This window comes from Alligator sinensis, unplaced genomic scaffold, assembly GCF_000455745.1.
Source record: "Alligator sinensis unplaced genomic scaffold, ASM45574v1 scaffold1072_2, whole genome shotgun sequence".
Classification (NCBI taxonomy): Eukaryota; Metazoa; Chordata; order Crocodylia; family Alligatoridae; genus Alligator; species Alligator sinensis.
In genome coordinates, this window is record NW_005842278.1 from 322,972 (window position 1) to 339,227 (window position 16,256).

General features: G+C 39.6%; 1 protein-coding gene across 4 annotated transcripts in view; it reads right to left on the reverse strand.

The window, feature by feature from the left end:
• PPFIBP2 (PPFIA binding protein 2) overlaps positions 1-16,256 on the reverse strand; it is a 206,012-nt gene that overhangs the window by 131,128 nt on the left and 58,628 nt on the right. For all 4 annotated transcript variants that reach the window (XM_025209275.1, XM_014521940.2, XM_014521943.2 and 1 more), the window contains exon 2: positions 14,527-14,621. In XM_025209275.1, coding sequence (XP_025065060.1) covers positions 14,527-14,590 — 64 coding nt within the window. In that variant the 5' untranslated portion in view covers positions 14,591-14,621. The remainder of the gene's footprint in view (positions 1-14,526; positions 14,622-16,256) is intronic.

Here is a 16,256-nt window from a genome sequence, read left to right on the forward strand (position 1 = left end):
GAGAGAGAGAGAGAGAGAGAGAGAGAGAGAGAGAGAGAGAGAAGGGAAAGGAATGTGGCAAGCGGGAAGATGGCAAAGGGCAGGTTGGGGGTTTGAAGACTTTTGAGGCCTTGACCAATTCAGACTTTTGTCTTCATAGGCCTCATATAGAGAGTCAGTTCATCCTAGAAGAGTTGCTGTACAATGTTTAGGATTTTTCTCCCAGTGTAAAAACGGCTACACCAAGAGAAAAATAACATGAGAATAGCCAGGGTTAAATCACTCCTGGGAGAGTTTCTTTTGGCAGAACATATGTCTGTATATTCTGTAGCTTCTCTCAGAAGAAAACAAGTGTCCTCCAGCATTCTCTCCCCTACTTCCAAGGTGTCAGTCACTTGTCCAGCAGGAAGTAGAACATGCCCCCTTCACAATCCCCACATTGTGCTGGAGAACACAGGCTGACCACAGACAGTCTGGGTCAGTCAATCAGGGCTGCCCTATGCACTGCTGCCATCTGTCATCAGGCAGACTAAGGGCGCCTGCAGAGCTTGAGATATGTGTACAAACCCCCCATCACCCTCCCTGCAGCTGCACAGGGTCAGCACTGCAAGTTTTCTACTTTTCAGTGCCTCAGCACATGAATGTCTATACATGTGGCTCTTGGTAATTTTCTTTTACATAGGGAGTAAACCTGAGAGAAGTTCCTAGATTATTTGAATGTGTATATATAGCTGTAGTAAGTATACCGCTTCATTGGTGTTCTATGGTAAATTCAATAAGATTTGATCGTGAGGGAAAAGAACTGCAGTTGTTAGGTCCTATTCTGTGATAATAAATGTCATATTTGGAGTTCAAAGTTCTTTGAGGTGAATCAGCTAATTCCAGGGGAAGGTTGCTCTGGGGCAAATATGTAACCAATTTGGAAAACAATACATGTAACAGTCTTGTGAAAAAAGATTACCAGAGCTATCAAATCATATACAAACAGTTTAAAATCCACTCTTACTCAATCTGATGTTTCTCTATCCACTGTTTCTTTTATATACTTTTACTCCTTTGCTTCTATCCATCTCTCCACTTCCATACAAGCCACTGTCCCCAATATTATTTTACTTCTCTCAGTTCCTGCTCTGCTGTTTCCATCCTTAACATATTTAATCTCTTTATTTTCATAGATTTCATAGACATTAGGGCTGGAAGGGACCTCGGAAGATCATCGAGTCCAGCCCCCCGCCTGAAGGGCAGGAAGTCAGCTGGGGTCATAGGATCCCAGAAAGATAAGCATCCAATTTACTCTTGAAGGTGTTCAATGTAGGTGCTTGAACCACCTCCAATGACAGGCTATTCAAGACCTTAGGGGCTCAGACAGTAAAGAAATTCTTCCTTATGTCCAGCCTGAAACGGTCTTGCAGTAGTTTATAACCATTCGACCTCGTCATCCCTTGGGGCGCTCTGGTGAACAAACGTTCCCCCAGATACTGGTGGTCACCCCTGATAAACTTATAGGTGGCCATCAGATCACCCCTGAACCTGCACTTTTCCAGGCTAAACAGCCTCATAGATCTCAGCCTGTCATCGTAAGGTCTGTTTTCCTGACCTCTGATCATGCGCGTGGCTCTTCTCTGGATTTTGCACCAAATTGAAAACAGTCAGAAAGCAATTCCTGGTAAGAGATGACTCAAACATTTTCTGTTAAACTGCACTGTCATCTACTTTATCCTAGTCTGGTCATCAATACAGAAGAGTTTCCTAAAGGAACAATTAATCTCTGTGGAGAAAGGATAGCTTAGGATATGTTGAAAATGCACATTTTACACAATAATTATTTTTTAAATCAGAACAATATCAAGCTGTATGCAAATAGGACCACATGATTTTTGTAGAGGTTTAATCATTGACCAGTCTCCTACACAACAGAATAGCCAACATGCTCAGGATGTCAGCTTGTAATACATTAGAGAAATATTTAACTGGATTTTTTTTTTTTTACTTAGGGTCAGCACCTGGGCTCCAGAAGTCTATCCTTTATACTTCTACATACAGAGAATCTCCACTTTCTTTTGAAAAGTGAAAAAAGATTCTTTCCCTTTTCCCCCATGAAGATGGCTTTGAAAACCTGAACTCAGATAAACCAAATATGAGGAGTGAATAAGACATGTAGCTGAACCCCATTTTTGCAGCAGAATGCTTGGCATAGGGAAGGGAAGGCGGAGCGAGCCCAACTAACTTCTTCTCCAGACACTGTTATGAAATGAATCCTGGTGACTCCAAAAGGAGTATGGCTCTACTTTGCCACAAAGGGCTACACAGAAGTCCTATTATAGTAGATATGAATTAGTTAAATTGGGAGAAGTGAGGGACATGGGGAAAAAATTCCCTAAAATTAGAAATACATACATATCTTACGTAGCATTCTGCGTTGTCTATCCCTGAAGCACAGGGACTTCAACCACTAAAAGCAATCCACTAGTGACTGGTTAGAACGCCATACCCAAGCCAGCTCCATAATTTAAATTATTCCCTCATACGTGTTGGGATGTAGAGTTCAGGCTTGCAGTTTCCTTTCAAGTTACATATTGGAAAATAGGGTCCACTTCAGCTCAGACAGCTATAAATCTAACAAAAAACAGTTTAATGGGGCAAGAGGAACCCCCCCCCAGGATTTCAGTGCAGACCCCAAAGTCATGACTCTGGACCAGAAAGCTGGGTGCTAACACTATTAAAGAACAGTAATGCCACATCAAGAAAAGCTGAATCATTAAAAAAAATCTGATCTGTGAGAAAGGGAAGGCATTTAGACTCAAATTATCACAAAGCTCATTATATTCAAGTTATACTCAAGATCTTTATACTGCAAGCTTCTTATTTTTTCAAATTTTACTCCTGCTCATAATGAAAATAAAGTTAGTATTAAAAACAAAATATATCTTTGGACATGCATACAGAAATTCCCTGGATGATGCTAAAATATTGTTTAAATCTGACCATCTTCAAGATCTGTTTACTGCCCAATTGACAATAGAGTGATTCAGATGAATGAAGCTGGAGTATAGGTCAACAGACTTCTAAACCACAAAAGAATCTTTGTGTTTCAGATTCTTAATCCTATCAGATTATAGCCAGCATGTTTTAAATGCTTTTTCCCTAGACTGCCTACCACTTCTTCTGTTCTGTATTTGTATTTGTTTTCAAATGTCTTGCTTCTGCAATACCAATGGAGTTTGGAAGTGTATGTGATTTGTAGCTACCTTAGAAGACTGATTCTCAATCAGGAAACCCTTTTTAAAGGGTACCACTGGGTGCCACACATTTAGCACTGTTGGGTGTGCACATACGATTCACAAGACCAACTCAGAGATTTCAAATAGGAATCCACAGTGTTGAGAACAAGTTGACATGTTGTAATCTTTCCAAGTTATTTGCACCATAAACATTGCTTTATTATTTTTCTGTAGTCACAAAATGAGTGAAAAGTAAGAGCTGGCATTTTTCAAGGGGAGTCTTGAGTCTAAGAATGATTGAGAACCACTGCCTTAGAGCAAGAACAGCTGTCCTTTAGCTAAATTCGAATTTTCCTTACCATTATGAGACTGAATTTTAAGCCTCTCTCTTGTAGTGACAGAATTTGCAGCAAGGGAGGTTTAAGTTAGATATTAGGAAAAACTCTCTCACTAGGAGGGTGGTGAAGCACTGGAACAGGTAACCCAGAGAGGTGGTGGAATCTCCATCCTTGGAGGTTTTTAAGACCCGGCTTGCCAAAGCCCTGGCCAGAATGATCAAGTTGGGCGTGGTCCTGCTCTGAGCAGGGGGTTGGACTAGATGACTTCCTGAGGTCCCTTCCAACCTACATTTTCTATGATTCCATGATTAGTTATAACTTAGAGAGGGTCCCTAACAAAAGACCGAGGTTTTTCCTCAGGCAACAGCTAGCTAGTTAGGCAGTATCTGTTAGTCAGTCAGCAGGGGTATGTACAGATGTTACACTTACAAGTTTGGACGTTAGTTTAGGTAAAAAATGGCCATCTAATGTAGATCACCCATGTGCGAACCTTATTAGATCCCTAGTTAGGTTGATCTAAATGTCAAGATGTACATATGTTCCCTGAAGGTTGGATCAGACAAAAAATGTCCTGATCTAACTTAGTTCACTTGAGAGGTACAGCAAGTTAGATTGGCCATGGTTTAGACTGATCTAACTGAATGCCTGGACACATTTGGAATACAGCCCTGGGGCTGCAAAAGCCCAGTCATTTTCCCGAGCCCTAAAGCTGTACTCTTCCTATCCCACTCTACCATTGAACTATTTTTAGCCTTTCCCCCAGATGGACGATCCCTGACTGTGGACCAAACAACCCCGCTATAGTCCTGCTAGCACTCCCCCCAATCCTGCCAACTCCCCAGACCTCACAAACCTGCCTGCAGACCTGCTAGCCCCACCATTCCTACCTGTTCCTCCCCCAACCCCAACTTACTTAGAGCGGGCTCCCAGCACCAGCAAACATCTGTAAAACTGGCACTGGGAACAATCTGGTGCTGGTTTCCACAGACATTCAGCCAGTTCTGGGAGCCCAACCTAAGTAAATCAGGGTTGAGGGAAGAGTGGATGGGCCAGGGGGGCCAGGGGGTCCATGGGGGCATGTGGCAGGATCAGAGAACCTCTCTCCACTCTGTTCTAACCAGGCTATTTTTAGCCTCCTGACCTCCCCACACTACCTCCAAACAGAGAGCTCCCCCATGGACCAACCAACCCCCCCCTCCCCAAAGTACTGCTAGCCACCTGAATTCAACTCCCCCCCCACCCCACCATGGTCTCACTAGACCCCCATTCCCATCTGTACCTCCTTTACCTCAGATCAGGCTCCCAGTACTGGCCAAATGTCTGTAAAACTGGCATCCAAACTATAATCACACAGCTTAAAGTAAGTTGCATCATTGTAAATCAGATTCTAGGAATATCTGTACTGTTCAACAATTCATTTACAAAGAGCAGGATTCAAGGAAAGAATCACTTTAGATTAGGCAGCAATTTTTTACCCAATCTAACTTCCCGAACTTTTAAGCCTGTACACAGCCAGAGAGAAGGACCACAGGTCTTGCATGCTGCTCCACAGATTAAAGTGTGTTTCTCTTCTCATTCACGTATACCTCATTCACTATGCCTCCAACTTTTAAACTTTTACAAAAATAAATCAAACCCTGTGAACCTTCATGTGGCAGGATGCAGCTCAGGGAAACACCTTCCTGAGAAGTTGAGACAGAAGTTAGAGAAGGAATTTTAAAGTTATTGGGACAGATTTTCCAAATGCATATGGGTAGCACTGTGTCACTCCACCTGTGGTATAACCACTCCTTTATCCTTGCTGGAAGACCTGTCCAAGCAGTGAATGACTTAGAAGTGTTGACTGAACCAATCCAAATCCTTTTGTACAGAGAGCCCTCCCTTAGAAATGGTAATTTCTGACTAAGATACTGGCTGGCATCAAATGGTGGCCACCTCTGGTTTGAAGGTACAGTAAGATAGGGCAGACAAATGCTCTGAATTCCTAGGATCTTAATATTGTCCTTCTGGTTTAGGAATATCAACATAATCTATCTAAGCATCTCCATCAACCTCTATACAATAGTATACATGGTTTAAATGCTACAGTTTTAGAATAGATGTATGACAAAACACTGAGATGCAATTTCTTTATTAGTACGTTGATTTTGACATTTTCCTATAGGTCTCTGCTTCAGTTGTTTGAAATGCGTAGGCTTGTGCATCTGGAGTTAGCCTGCAGAACTTAAATGGCTTATTCTGGCTGTTCAGAGTTCTTGATTTTGAAATTATGTTGCTTGCTTTTGTGACCTTTGCTTTATGTTTTGTGAACCAAAGAAACAGCTACCAGCAGTCTAATTTTATACTCATCTTTGGCTTACTCTGATGCATGTCTCCAACATTTCTTTTACTTGTATTTGAACTATGGATGTTCTCAGCAATCCTTTTTGCTGTCTCTGTACCTATGATACAATTTGTGGGTAAGGCCTATTTTCTTAGTAGGGATACAATTCTTAGTTTTTGCAGATGCTGACTGTGCCAAATCTACTGTACATCACTGCATATACCTGAAAGTAAGTTCCTACTATATTTTATTGTTAGGGATATTTGCATAGGCTGCCCATAATATTTTTTCAGAAATATGGGAGGACAACTACTGGCAGATTTTTTTAAATACAGGGGAAAAATTAAGAACATGCCTCCATTGTTTACAAATTTTTAATGATATATTTAATCTAAAAAAATCAGAAATAATAAATAATTTTAGAAAAAGAAATATAGAAAACGATATAGTTATAAACAGGAATAATATCCTTTCTGCATTTAACATGCTACACAATCTATATGAGCATATGCATTTCCTAATTCTGTAATACCTAGATGTTATTAATACTTCAAAAGAACAGAGGAAGACGGCTAATCATCTCAGCCCTAACTAGGATGGAATGAAAATCCTGTTCCATGAAGCAGCAATGCATGCACTGGACATCAAATGTGTGAATGCCAGGAGCAACTTGACCAATAACTCAACATTTGACTTTGGCCAAGTCAATTAGCTTCTCGTAGGTCAGTTTTGTCATACATAAATATGGGATTAAAAATACTTATAACTTTTTAAAAAGTAAGATCTTTAGAGAACTTTTATAGGGATTTATTAATGTTCAACAGTTTCAGAAAGCTTGTAGTATTGTCCCTGTTTTACAGAAGGAGTCAGTCACTTTCACAAAGGGAATTAGAACTTAAGACCTCTTGACTCCTTGCCTTGTTTTCAGACCATAACTTTTCTCTAAAGAGACAGTATGCCTAGCATATTAAAAATAGAATGAGAGGTAGGGTTTTTTTGGGATAATAGCCAAGATAGTTGCAGGGCTGTTTTGCAAGATCAAGCACTCAAAATTCAAGAAATTCCAAAGTTCAGGTTGTTCTGTCAACAGGGGGTAAAGAATGAGAAGAACTGTGCCACACATGTGCAATCATCATGCAGTTGCCAAGATCTCGATTTGGCCTGTTTTTTGAAACTTCAAACTGTACCCAATAATTTATGCAAGTCCTTGACTTCCACCTAAATTGTATATAAATTGTAAAGCACTTATAATTCCAGTCTGCTGAGGCATGCAATGCCTATTTTCATGCATACATGCTGGCTGATAACAACAAAAATCCAAATCAAAACAAACTAAAGCTAGTTAATGCATATGCTCCATGAGATAGCTAAGCTGAGAAACAGCTATGAAAAAATGAGGAAGTATGCAGTTCAGACAAATGCTCTTATGGGAGATTGAGAGAATTAATCTGGCCAAGACAGAACTTGGACACCTTGCCCTACTCCCTATTCAAAAAAGTGTTGGGAAGAGGTCTGATATAGAAGTGACTCAAAAATGCTTGTAAGAGCTAGACTATTTGTTCCCCATTGAATTAAGCTTCTGAGAGGCTATTACCTTGCATGTTTAAATATGTTATTGCTGATGACAGATGAAGGATAAGCTAATGCAGAATTCAGTGAAGTTGAACTTCAGAGAGCAATTTTGAACTTAATATCATCACTTAACATCCTTCATAAAAATTTACCAGGTCACTCTTCACAATTAACCAGGTCACTCAAGCTTTTGGTTAAATGTTATGATAAACTTTTTCTTTCCCTTCCTTATTTATTGCCAAGATAAACTGAGGTCTGTATTGTTTTCATAACACTGTGATGGGTATTTTCTCTGGTGCTCTTGTGATACGTTAAGGTTAGATGTACTTTGTCAGGATCTTGTCTCAAATCATTTATCAATCTATAAAACTATGAGAATTTGGAAAAGGTTTTAGCTTTCAATCTAAGAAGGCCTTTATGATGGGATACAAGAATGTGATGTAAAATTTATATAGTTTTAAATAAAGTCTAATGCTAGGAGATGACGTCTACAGTGTTTGCTATTTCTCACTTTTGTTTTCCGCCCTACACATTTCAGGCTTTCAACTTCATTTATATGTATATTTAGAAGAACAACAGAATAACAAAATTCTAACTGAAGCACAAACTATTAAAACAATTACAATGTAGTTGTATTATCCCTTATGCCATCCAGCCAACAAAGATTATGAGTCTCAGCCACTGCAACTATTGACATCCAATTATTCTGATCCCAGAGGAAACTACTTGCTCTTTACTTCAATTATTCCATTCCAGTATCATTATTTCAATTCCAGCCTTTGTCAATACAGCGTCTGAGTAAAATTCTTTAATTTCTGTTTATTACAACTTGTAAAATGTTATAGACTCTCTCCTCCTCATCCCTCTTTGAAATACCATGATCCCTGAGACAGCTAGAAGGGAGCAAAAGGATAAAATGAACCAGGATAAGGAAACAAGGAGAATATTCTGGATTCGCTCACCCTCTCCAAACACACCATAAAATCTGTACTGCCTATCAGCTCCACAATATTTGCCGTACATTGAAAAGAAAAAAATACTGATTACAAGAGAAATATAGTAAGCATTACCTATTTAGTTTAAGCCATTTCAAACACTTCTGAAACAGAGCAGTAAGTTCCCCCCTTTTTTTTTATTAAGGAGGGTGGTTGGTTCACTCCTGTTCATGAGAAAAAGATACTAAGCTCTAAATGAACTTGGTAATGATGTGGGTGGTTATTCATAAGGAAAGCATGTGGCCACTTGGAAATATTTTGATTTAATAAAGAAACTTATTCTGGTGTGTATATAACTTAGAATCTAAAGTGACTTAATGAACATTATTGGTAAGTTTCATCCATTGCTTTCATCTCCACTGTCAGACGACCATTATGCTTGAGATAGCTTAGTGGTCTATGAAGAAATGCATTACCCTGCTAGATAGGGAATCAGCATCACTCCATACTTTCTTGTAAAGACAGTAGGGCTGGATGTGAAGAAGAGAGGTCCTATGTTATGTTTCCGCATCCAGAACCCTGAGGAAAATCTTTTAAAAACTGAACCTAAAATTCTGGGGATCTCTTCAAGATCGTTTCCACAAAAGGCAATTGTAGTCTCTTTAGTATGTGACCATTGTCACAGGATGATTGCAAGTGTTTTATCCCTCAAGAAACTTTAAACAAACATTACATATGAGCAATCTGACAAGCTTTTTTGTAACCGTTAAGTATCTACTTCTTCAACCATTACACTGCATTCACTGTACACACTCAAAGAACCCATTTAATATCTGTTTCCTTCAGTGACAAACAAATGCAACAACTTTTACCAAGGGTTAATTTAATAATCCTATTTGAAAAGAATAGAAACAGCTCTGTTCCATAATGCTGCTAAAAATTAAAATCTTATTACAGGGCTTCTTAGATCTTGTGGTTATCCAAAAATAGATTCCCAAGACAGCAGCCCAGAGAAACAGTCTCCGATGTAAACAATTAAATAATACTTAATTGAACTTAATGAATACAGAGCATTTTTAATTAATCAATCTCATAGCCCCACTGTAACACAGGCATGCATTTTGTTAAAGAGGCTAAAAAAGGAAGAGGTTAAACGACTAACTCAAAACCACAGAGGAGTATATTGTCACAGTTATGTTCCCTTTTTGTGCAACAGGGACACATGGGAGCATTTTTTAGGCTGAGTTTTTTTGCTTAATATTAGCAAGCATATTGGCCAATAGGTCAGTCTTGTTCATTGGCAACCACATTATTTTTTTCTGCACTTCAAGGGAAATTTTAAGTGAGCAGCTAATTAAGGCTAATTGTTCAGCATGCCTAATTCATAACAGCTACAGGGGCAAGTTATCAAAATACATGCACTGAAGCATAAAAGGTTTGGGAACACTGACCTCTCTGTCAAATTCAATCAAACCCATACAATTCAATCTGATAATCTTTCTTGACAATCTTACTCTTATATGCTCTGATGTTGGTACATTTTATATTGCACTGAGTTGCATGGTCTACAGGAAGAATATTTTTATTGGGACTAGCTACAGACATATGTTGGCTCCGTTAAAATTTGAGAAAGATTGAAACTCCAACTGCAAAAATATAGGTTCCCATAAATAGATCTATGCTACCGCAGCTAGACTGCTTCCAGTACCCAGTCTAGCTCATACAGAACTGGTTTGGTATCTTGATACTGCACTGTAGTAGGGCTAACCTCCTGGTTTACTCTTTGCCAAGTGTCCAATTCTCCTTTCCTCAGGAAGCTTGCCTCACTTTCCCTCTGATCTTTTGGGACAATACCCATGATGGTCAACAAAGCATTCCTGTCTATTGGAGTTCAGAAAGGAAACCCTGATGCTTGTTTTATAAAGCAAAGGCTGAGGAAGAACAAAATCTGGATAGTAACCAGGTTGCTATTCTGAATCAAGCATAATAACCTGAATCCATGCTCAGGCGTCAGATGAGATACTTGCTCTCTGAATCAGACTGCTATGGGGGAAGAGGACATTGCAAAAGTTATGGAAGGTTATATTTGTAGAGTGGCCAAATGACATAATTCATTTTGCTCTCATCTAACAAAATCACTTCACCTGCTTCTAGCACTAAAAATTTTAGTTTTTCCAACATTATGCAGACATCAGTAACATTAAAAGAAAGCTATATCCATTTTTCTAACATAAGTAGAGAAGATTCCAAAATGATCATAAAGAAGATTTTCTCTTAATTGGGGCAGCCTTTTTCCCATGGTCTAGTGCTATATTTGACTAGTTCAGGATGTTGTTTCTCAGGATTACCAACATTTTCAACCAGTCCTGTATCCTGATCATAGGAAGGATGGTCTAATGGTTAGGATGCTAGCTCTACTTGATTAAATTCCCTGCCTTGCTGCAAATGTCCTTCTCCATGGTCAAGTTTTCCATCTGTAACATGGCAATAATAGGCACACCTCCTCTACATCACAGGCATGCTTTAGTAAGGAGATTAAAAGATTGCAAAGTGCTTGGATATTATGGTGACAGGGCCATTAGGTTCCTAAACAGTTAATATTTATTTAAAGTTATAAACAAGAATCAAAGAATATTCCTTAAAAATTAAAGGAAATGCCCATTAAGAGATAGTTAAAAGATAAGAACATACTTCTAACAACAAGCACACAATTTTAGTATACTCCCCACCAATTCTCTAAAGGTAGCAGAAGGACCCACCTCCCTCCTCCTCGTGTTGCCTATTCAAAATGAATCTATACCCATTTGGTTATGTATGGAGTTTCTGATTTTACACAATCTATAACCTGCTTCAGGAACATGGTTAATTGCAGGTTTTTACAATAAAAATTATGGGGGCTTACTCTGAAAGCACTAAGAGACACAGGGTCAGAGTCTATGCTGCACTGTAGTCTATAGTCAAAGAATAAGATTTCCATGTCACAGTGGGAAAAGAAATGAGATGCAGAACCATGGTGAGGCCCATGCTACTTGCAAAGGGAAGGTGTGAGGTGCTCTTCTGTGTGGTCCAAATCCTGAAGGTAAAAAAGTGTGATCTCCAAACCATCAACTGGTGGATTGGTTGGCTTTTTCCAGGTAAGCATACCAGATTTTCCTAACAACAGTGGAAACTATTACCTATATAGAAAAACAATAGGTTAAAATTTAAACCTTACTTTGATTTATGGTTTCTTGAGATTTTATTCAAGAAAAAAAAGAAAGATGTGTTCTCAATAGCAATCATTAATTTTTAACTTTATATCTGCAAATAAACCAGAATGTTAGCAGACTTGAGACAAAATTTGAGCAATGTAAAACTCTTACAAAAATCAGCTCCCTCCAAGATATTTTTGTTTTGTTCACCACCACTCTCTCTGCATGGTAGAAAAGAACTCAGTGAACCCATAAGCATGCCCAAACCTTTTTTAGTTAATTTCCAGAGCATGAACACCAATGCTGCTGCAAAATAGCTGTGAGCAGGATGCTCAGTCTGCTGTTTAGTGTGTAAGAGTCTGTGTGCTATTTGCTTTTCTTCCCTGTTCTATTCCCATCTCCAGTACTGTGACAAGCAAGTGAAGGGAGGAAAAAAGCATCAACTGGAACACTGGGACAATCAAAACCCCAGTATTAAAATCTCATTACTTATTGACCAGTAGTAAACCCCTAAAAGTTCTAGATACACTGACATATAATGCATAAGTATATGTCATCTAATTTAATCCAGCCTCATCTCATCAAACTCGGTAGCACAAACACTTATACCTATAAACAGTCATTTCCTGAATAAAGGCACAAATGTCATTTGGAAAGGCTCACTGAATATCAATGCAACTCCACACAGGCGTGGAAAGGACAATAAATTCTATCATGCTAAAGGCCCTCTCGGAAACAAGATTGTAGAAGTTATTTAAAGTGAGTTCCTTCTCTACATACGACTGGAAAATTCATTAAACAAAACATCTATATCACTCAGTGCCCTAGAAGATATATATCCTCTTGCCTAGAGTTCACAGTAGAGGACTTCAGAGAATTTGAGTTATGTCAGGAAGCAGCTACAATTAATTATAGAATATGGGCTGTTGCAGCTGACAAAATTCTTAGGAATGACATCCCTTAAAGCCCATGCTAGTCATAAACAACTTTGCTTCTCTGCCAATCTCCCACCCAAAAAAACCCCCAAACACAATAACCCTTGCCAATCTTGGATGATGTCATCTAAATTAAATTAATATATGTGCTGGGTCTGCTTGTTTTTTTTTTTCCTTTCTATTTTTTTTAAAGCAAGGAAAAGAAAAAGAAAACTCAGATATCATCCACCTGCCTGAACTGTTAAAGTTCTAACTTCGAAACCATATATAATGTAAAATTTTCAGTAGTACCTATGTGATTTGGGTGCACGATTTCCATTTTCAAAAGCAATTTACAAGCTTATGCTGACACTCAAGAAAGACGCATTTGAAATTGTTACCAAAGATAAAACTGCCTTAAGCTTGCTTTGTTTAGAAAAATGTTTGCTCAAGAAACTGACTCTTTGGATTTGGAATCAAATATTTTTGTTCTCATTTTAAGCAAGGCAGGTTGGGGGAAAGAGGAAGGAAACATTTTCCTTACATGTTTTATGGTTTATTAAAAGGTGAAAAATAGGATCTCAGTGATCTACTACTGGTTAAAACTATATTTTGTGTTGCACTCTATACAGCATAATTTTTAAATTAAAGGTATTATCATACTTACATGTTTTACATACAGTTATAAAGGAGCAGAACAAAGTAGATATTTGTGGCTATCTCAGATCTTTCACAATAAAAAACAAAACCTGGATATGTATATACTTCTTGCTGGGGATAACAACATTTTGAAGCTTCATTTTGAGATCTAAACCTATTACTGGGAAGCGGGGAAGAAACTAATAACTGATGTGCCAGCGGCTGAAGTCATCTTCCAGGGTGCTAGGGAGAATGAGCTACTGAGTGGGTGCTGCTAGACACTGAGAGCTGCAGCAAGTGCTATCCCATTGTGCAGAGGGTAAAGTCATGGACCTGCATAGATACTTATTTTGGGAATGTGGTCAGATATGGTGATGGGTGTCAGTGCAAACCTGAAGGCCACTAACAGCACAGACAGAAATTACATTTGTCATGTGATTGGCCCCTTGAAATTGTTCTAAGCTGTGCCCAAATAGAAAAGCTCAGCTGCAGAGCCCTCTGACTGTACACGTCATTTTGGGATTCTCTCAGCCCCACTGCAGTCAGGGGGCAGTGGGTTGGAGCTCCTCACCCGGGGGAGTTCCAATCTACCTGCCCCCGCCAACCCAACAGAAGTCAACCTCCCTCCCTCCCTTGCCTTCTCCTCCCAACCGCCCAGGGAAAGCTCCATAATTTAGGAAGGGTGTGCAAAAGCTTGAAAGAGTTCAGAGGAGAGCCACACACTTGATCAGAGGGCAAGAGAACAGGCCTTATGAAGAGAGGCTGTGAGTTATGGGACTCTTCAGCCTGGAGAAGCACAGGCTCAGGGGCGATGTGGTGTCAGCCTATAAGTACATAAGGGGTGTGCATCAGGATCTGGGGAAACACCTGTTCACCAGAGCACACCATGGGACGACAAGGTCAAACAAACAGTCACAAACTCCTGCAAGACCATTTTAGACTGGACATAAGGAAAAACTTCTTTGCTGATCAAGCCCCCAAGGCCTGAAACAGACTCTTCCCAGAGATGGTGCAAGCACCCGCTCTGGACACTTTTAAGAAACACTTGGATGCTTATCTTGCTGGGATCATTTGACCCTAGCTGACTTTCTGCCCCTTGGGCAGGGGGCTGGACCCGATGATCTTACAAGGTCCCTTCCAGCCTAATGTCTATGAAACCTATGAAATCTATGGAAGTAATCCTGTAGATACAAAGTTTTCCTAGTTGTTGTTTCTCATTAAAAAAGGTGTAATTCTTGAAAGAAAGAGAGTAATCAACAAAAAATGCTTTAACTGTATGAGGCGCCAAGCACTTTGATCTCTTAGTGCTTTCAGAATAAGTTGCACCTACTAACATTTGGTGTTTTTAGGTCAGACCCTGTGCCCTCTTCCCCTCCCTCCCCCCCAAAATTAGGTGGCTCAAAAATAATCCTACCTGCAATAATGCCATCCATCTGCTCAAGGGCCGCTTCCAGCATGTGACTTGCATCCGAAGCCATGATGTCTTTTTCCAGACCTTTCTTCCTCCTACTATTAAAATAAAAAAACAGCTGATTCAAATATAATCTGCATAACTTAAGCACATATTTTTTAGCAAATGTATTTCTTGCTGCTCCACTGTAAATGAAAAAGCTCATGTCATATATCAGCAAACTAAAGCACAATACTACGGAGGCCAATCAATTTGCTCCCACTTCTAGCAATAACTGTTACCCAGCATTTCCAACTACTTGAGTTTTTTAGTTTATTTTTTTCTCTATAAATAATTTCACTATAATAAGAAATTTGAAATTAAAAAAGGGAAGGTTTGAGACTCATAAACTCTCATTCTTCAACTGAAGTTGACATATCCAGATAAAAGGTGTGATTTGCTCCCACCCTTTATGTGACACCATTAATTAGGAATAGAGCATGCATGGCCTTCACATCATTCCTGGGGATTTCACTGGATTCAGAATCTTTTACCCACAGTCTGCATCCCCCTGGGAGTCCTGTTGATTGCCTTCCTACCTTATCACTTCATTTTTCTAAATCAGTTTCTATTGAAAGTTCAGAGTCCCATTTGATAACGAGACATTTTCCAAAAATATCTCAGTTCTGAATGAGTCTAAGATCACAATTTCCCTGCTAGATTATTTGCCATATACCAGCTACTACCATCAACAGATAACATTTCAAAAGAAACAAAAAAAATAGAAAACAGAAAACTAGAAAATGCACTGCTGTTTTGCTGCCTGTGCTAAGAACATTTCTACAGTAAAAATTCTCTCATATCCAGTTTGAGGAACCAGTGTCCATAATAGAGTTGAGTTGGCCTGTTACTTTGACATGCCTACCTTCCTGTCACATCATATGCCAGACACATATTAGTGATAGGATTTCACAGGGTTGCAACATTTGTGTTTTGCCTGTCCTCCTACAAGGCTGGAAGGTACACATTGTGTTCCCTGACCTTGAAAGCCTCCAAACTCTAGCTAGGGACAGAAATTACACATAAACCAGTAGAAGTGATTGGAAAACAGTTCAAATCTGTAATGCAACAGAAGTTCAATGCACATAAACAGCTTTCAAAATGGCCAAAACCAGTTAAAGAAAAACCTGGACGGATGTAGTATCAGACTGAACTCATTTAGGTTAAATCAGTTTACTCAACTTCTATCCCAACTCCCCTCAAGATTCAAGTTGTCTAATCCAGCCAACCAGGGAAGCATGCTCTAGTGTGCCTTGACTTCTGGCCTGGGCCATTGCAGGCATGTAGCTGCATTTCTGGAATCAAAAGTGAAATGTTCACTTTCTTATCAGTTCAATCTACGCAGCTGAGACTAATTTGTTAGATGGCTCCAGCCATCCCTATACTGTGTCTCATGCCTTGCAGATGGCCTCCATGTTCTTCTAGTGTCACACACTGGGACCCAAGCTCCAGAGTCTCACATGGGACACCCCTGTGGAGCTCATAGTCCTATTGCCTTCTCACTGGACTCTCCATTGTTCTTCACTCAGAACTCCAAGCCCCATCCCAATTCTGGGCTCCCAGCCTCTACCCATTCTGGGTTCCAAGCCTCATCCCAGTTCTGGGCTGCAAGCCCCTAGCAAGTCTGAGCTCCAAGCCCCATTCCCATTCAGGGCTCCACGCCCCACTCTGGGCTCCAAGCCCCATTCCCCTTC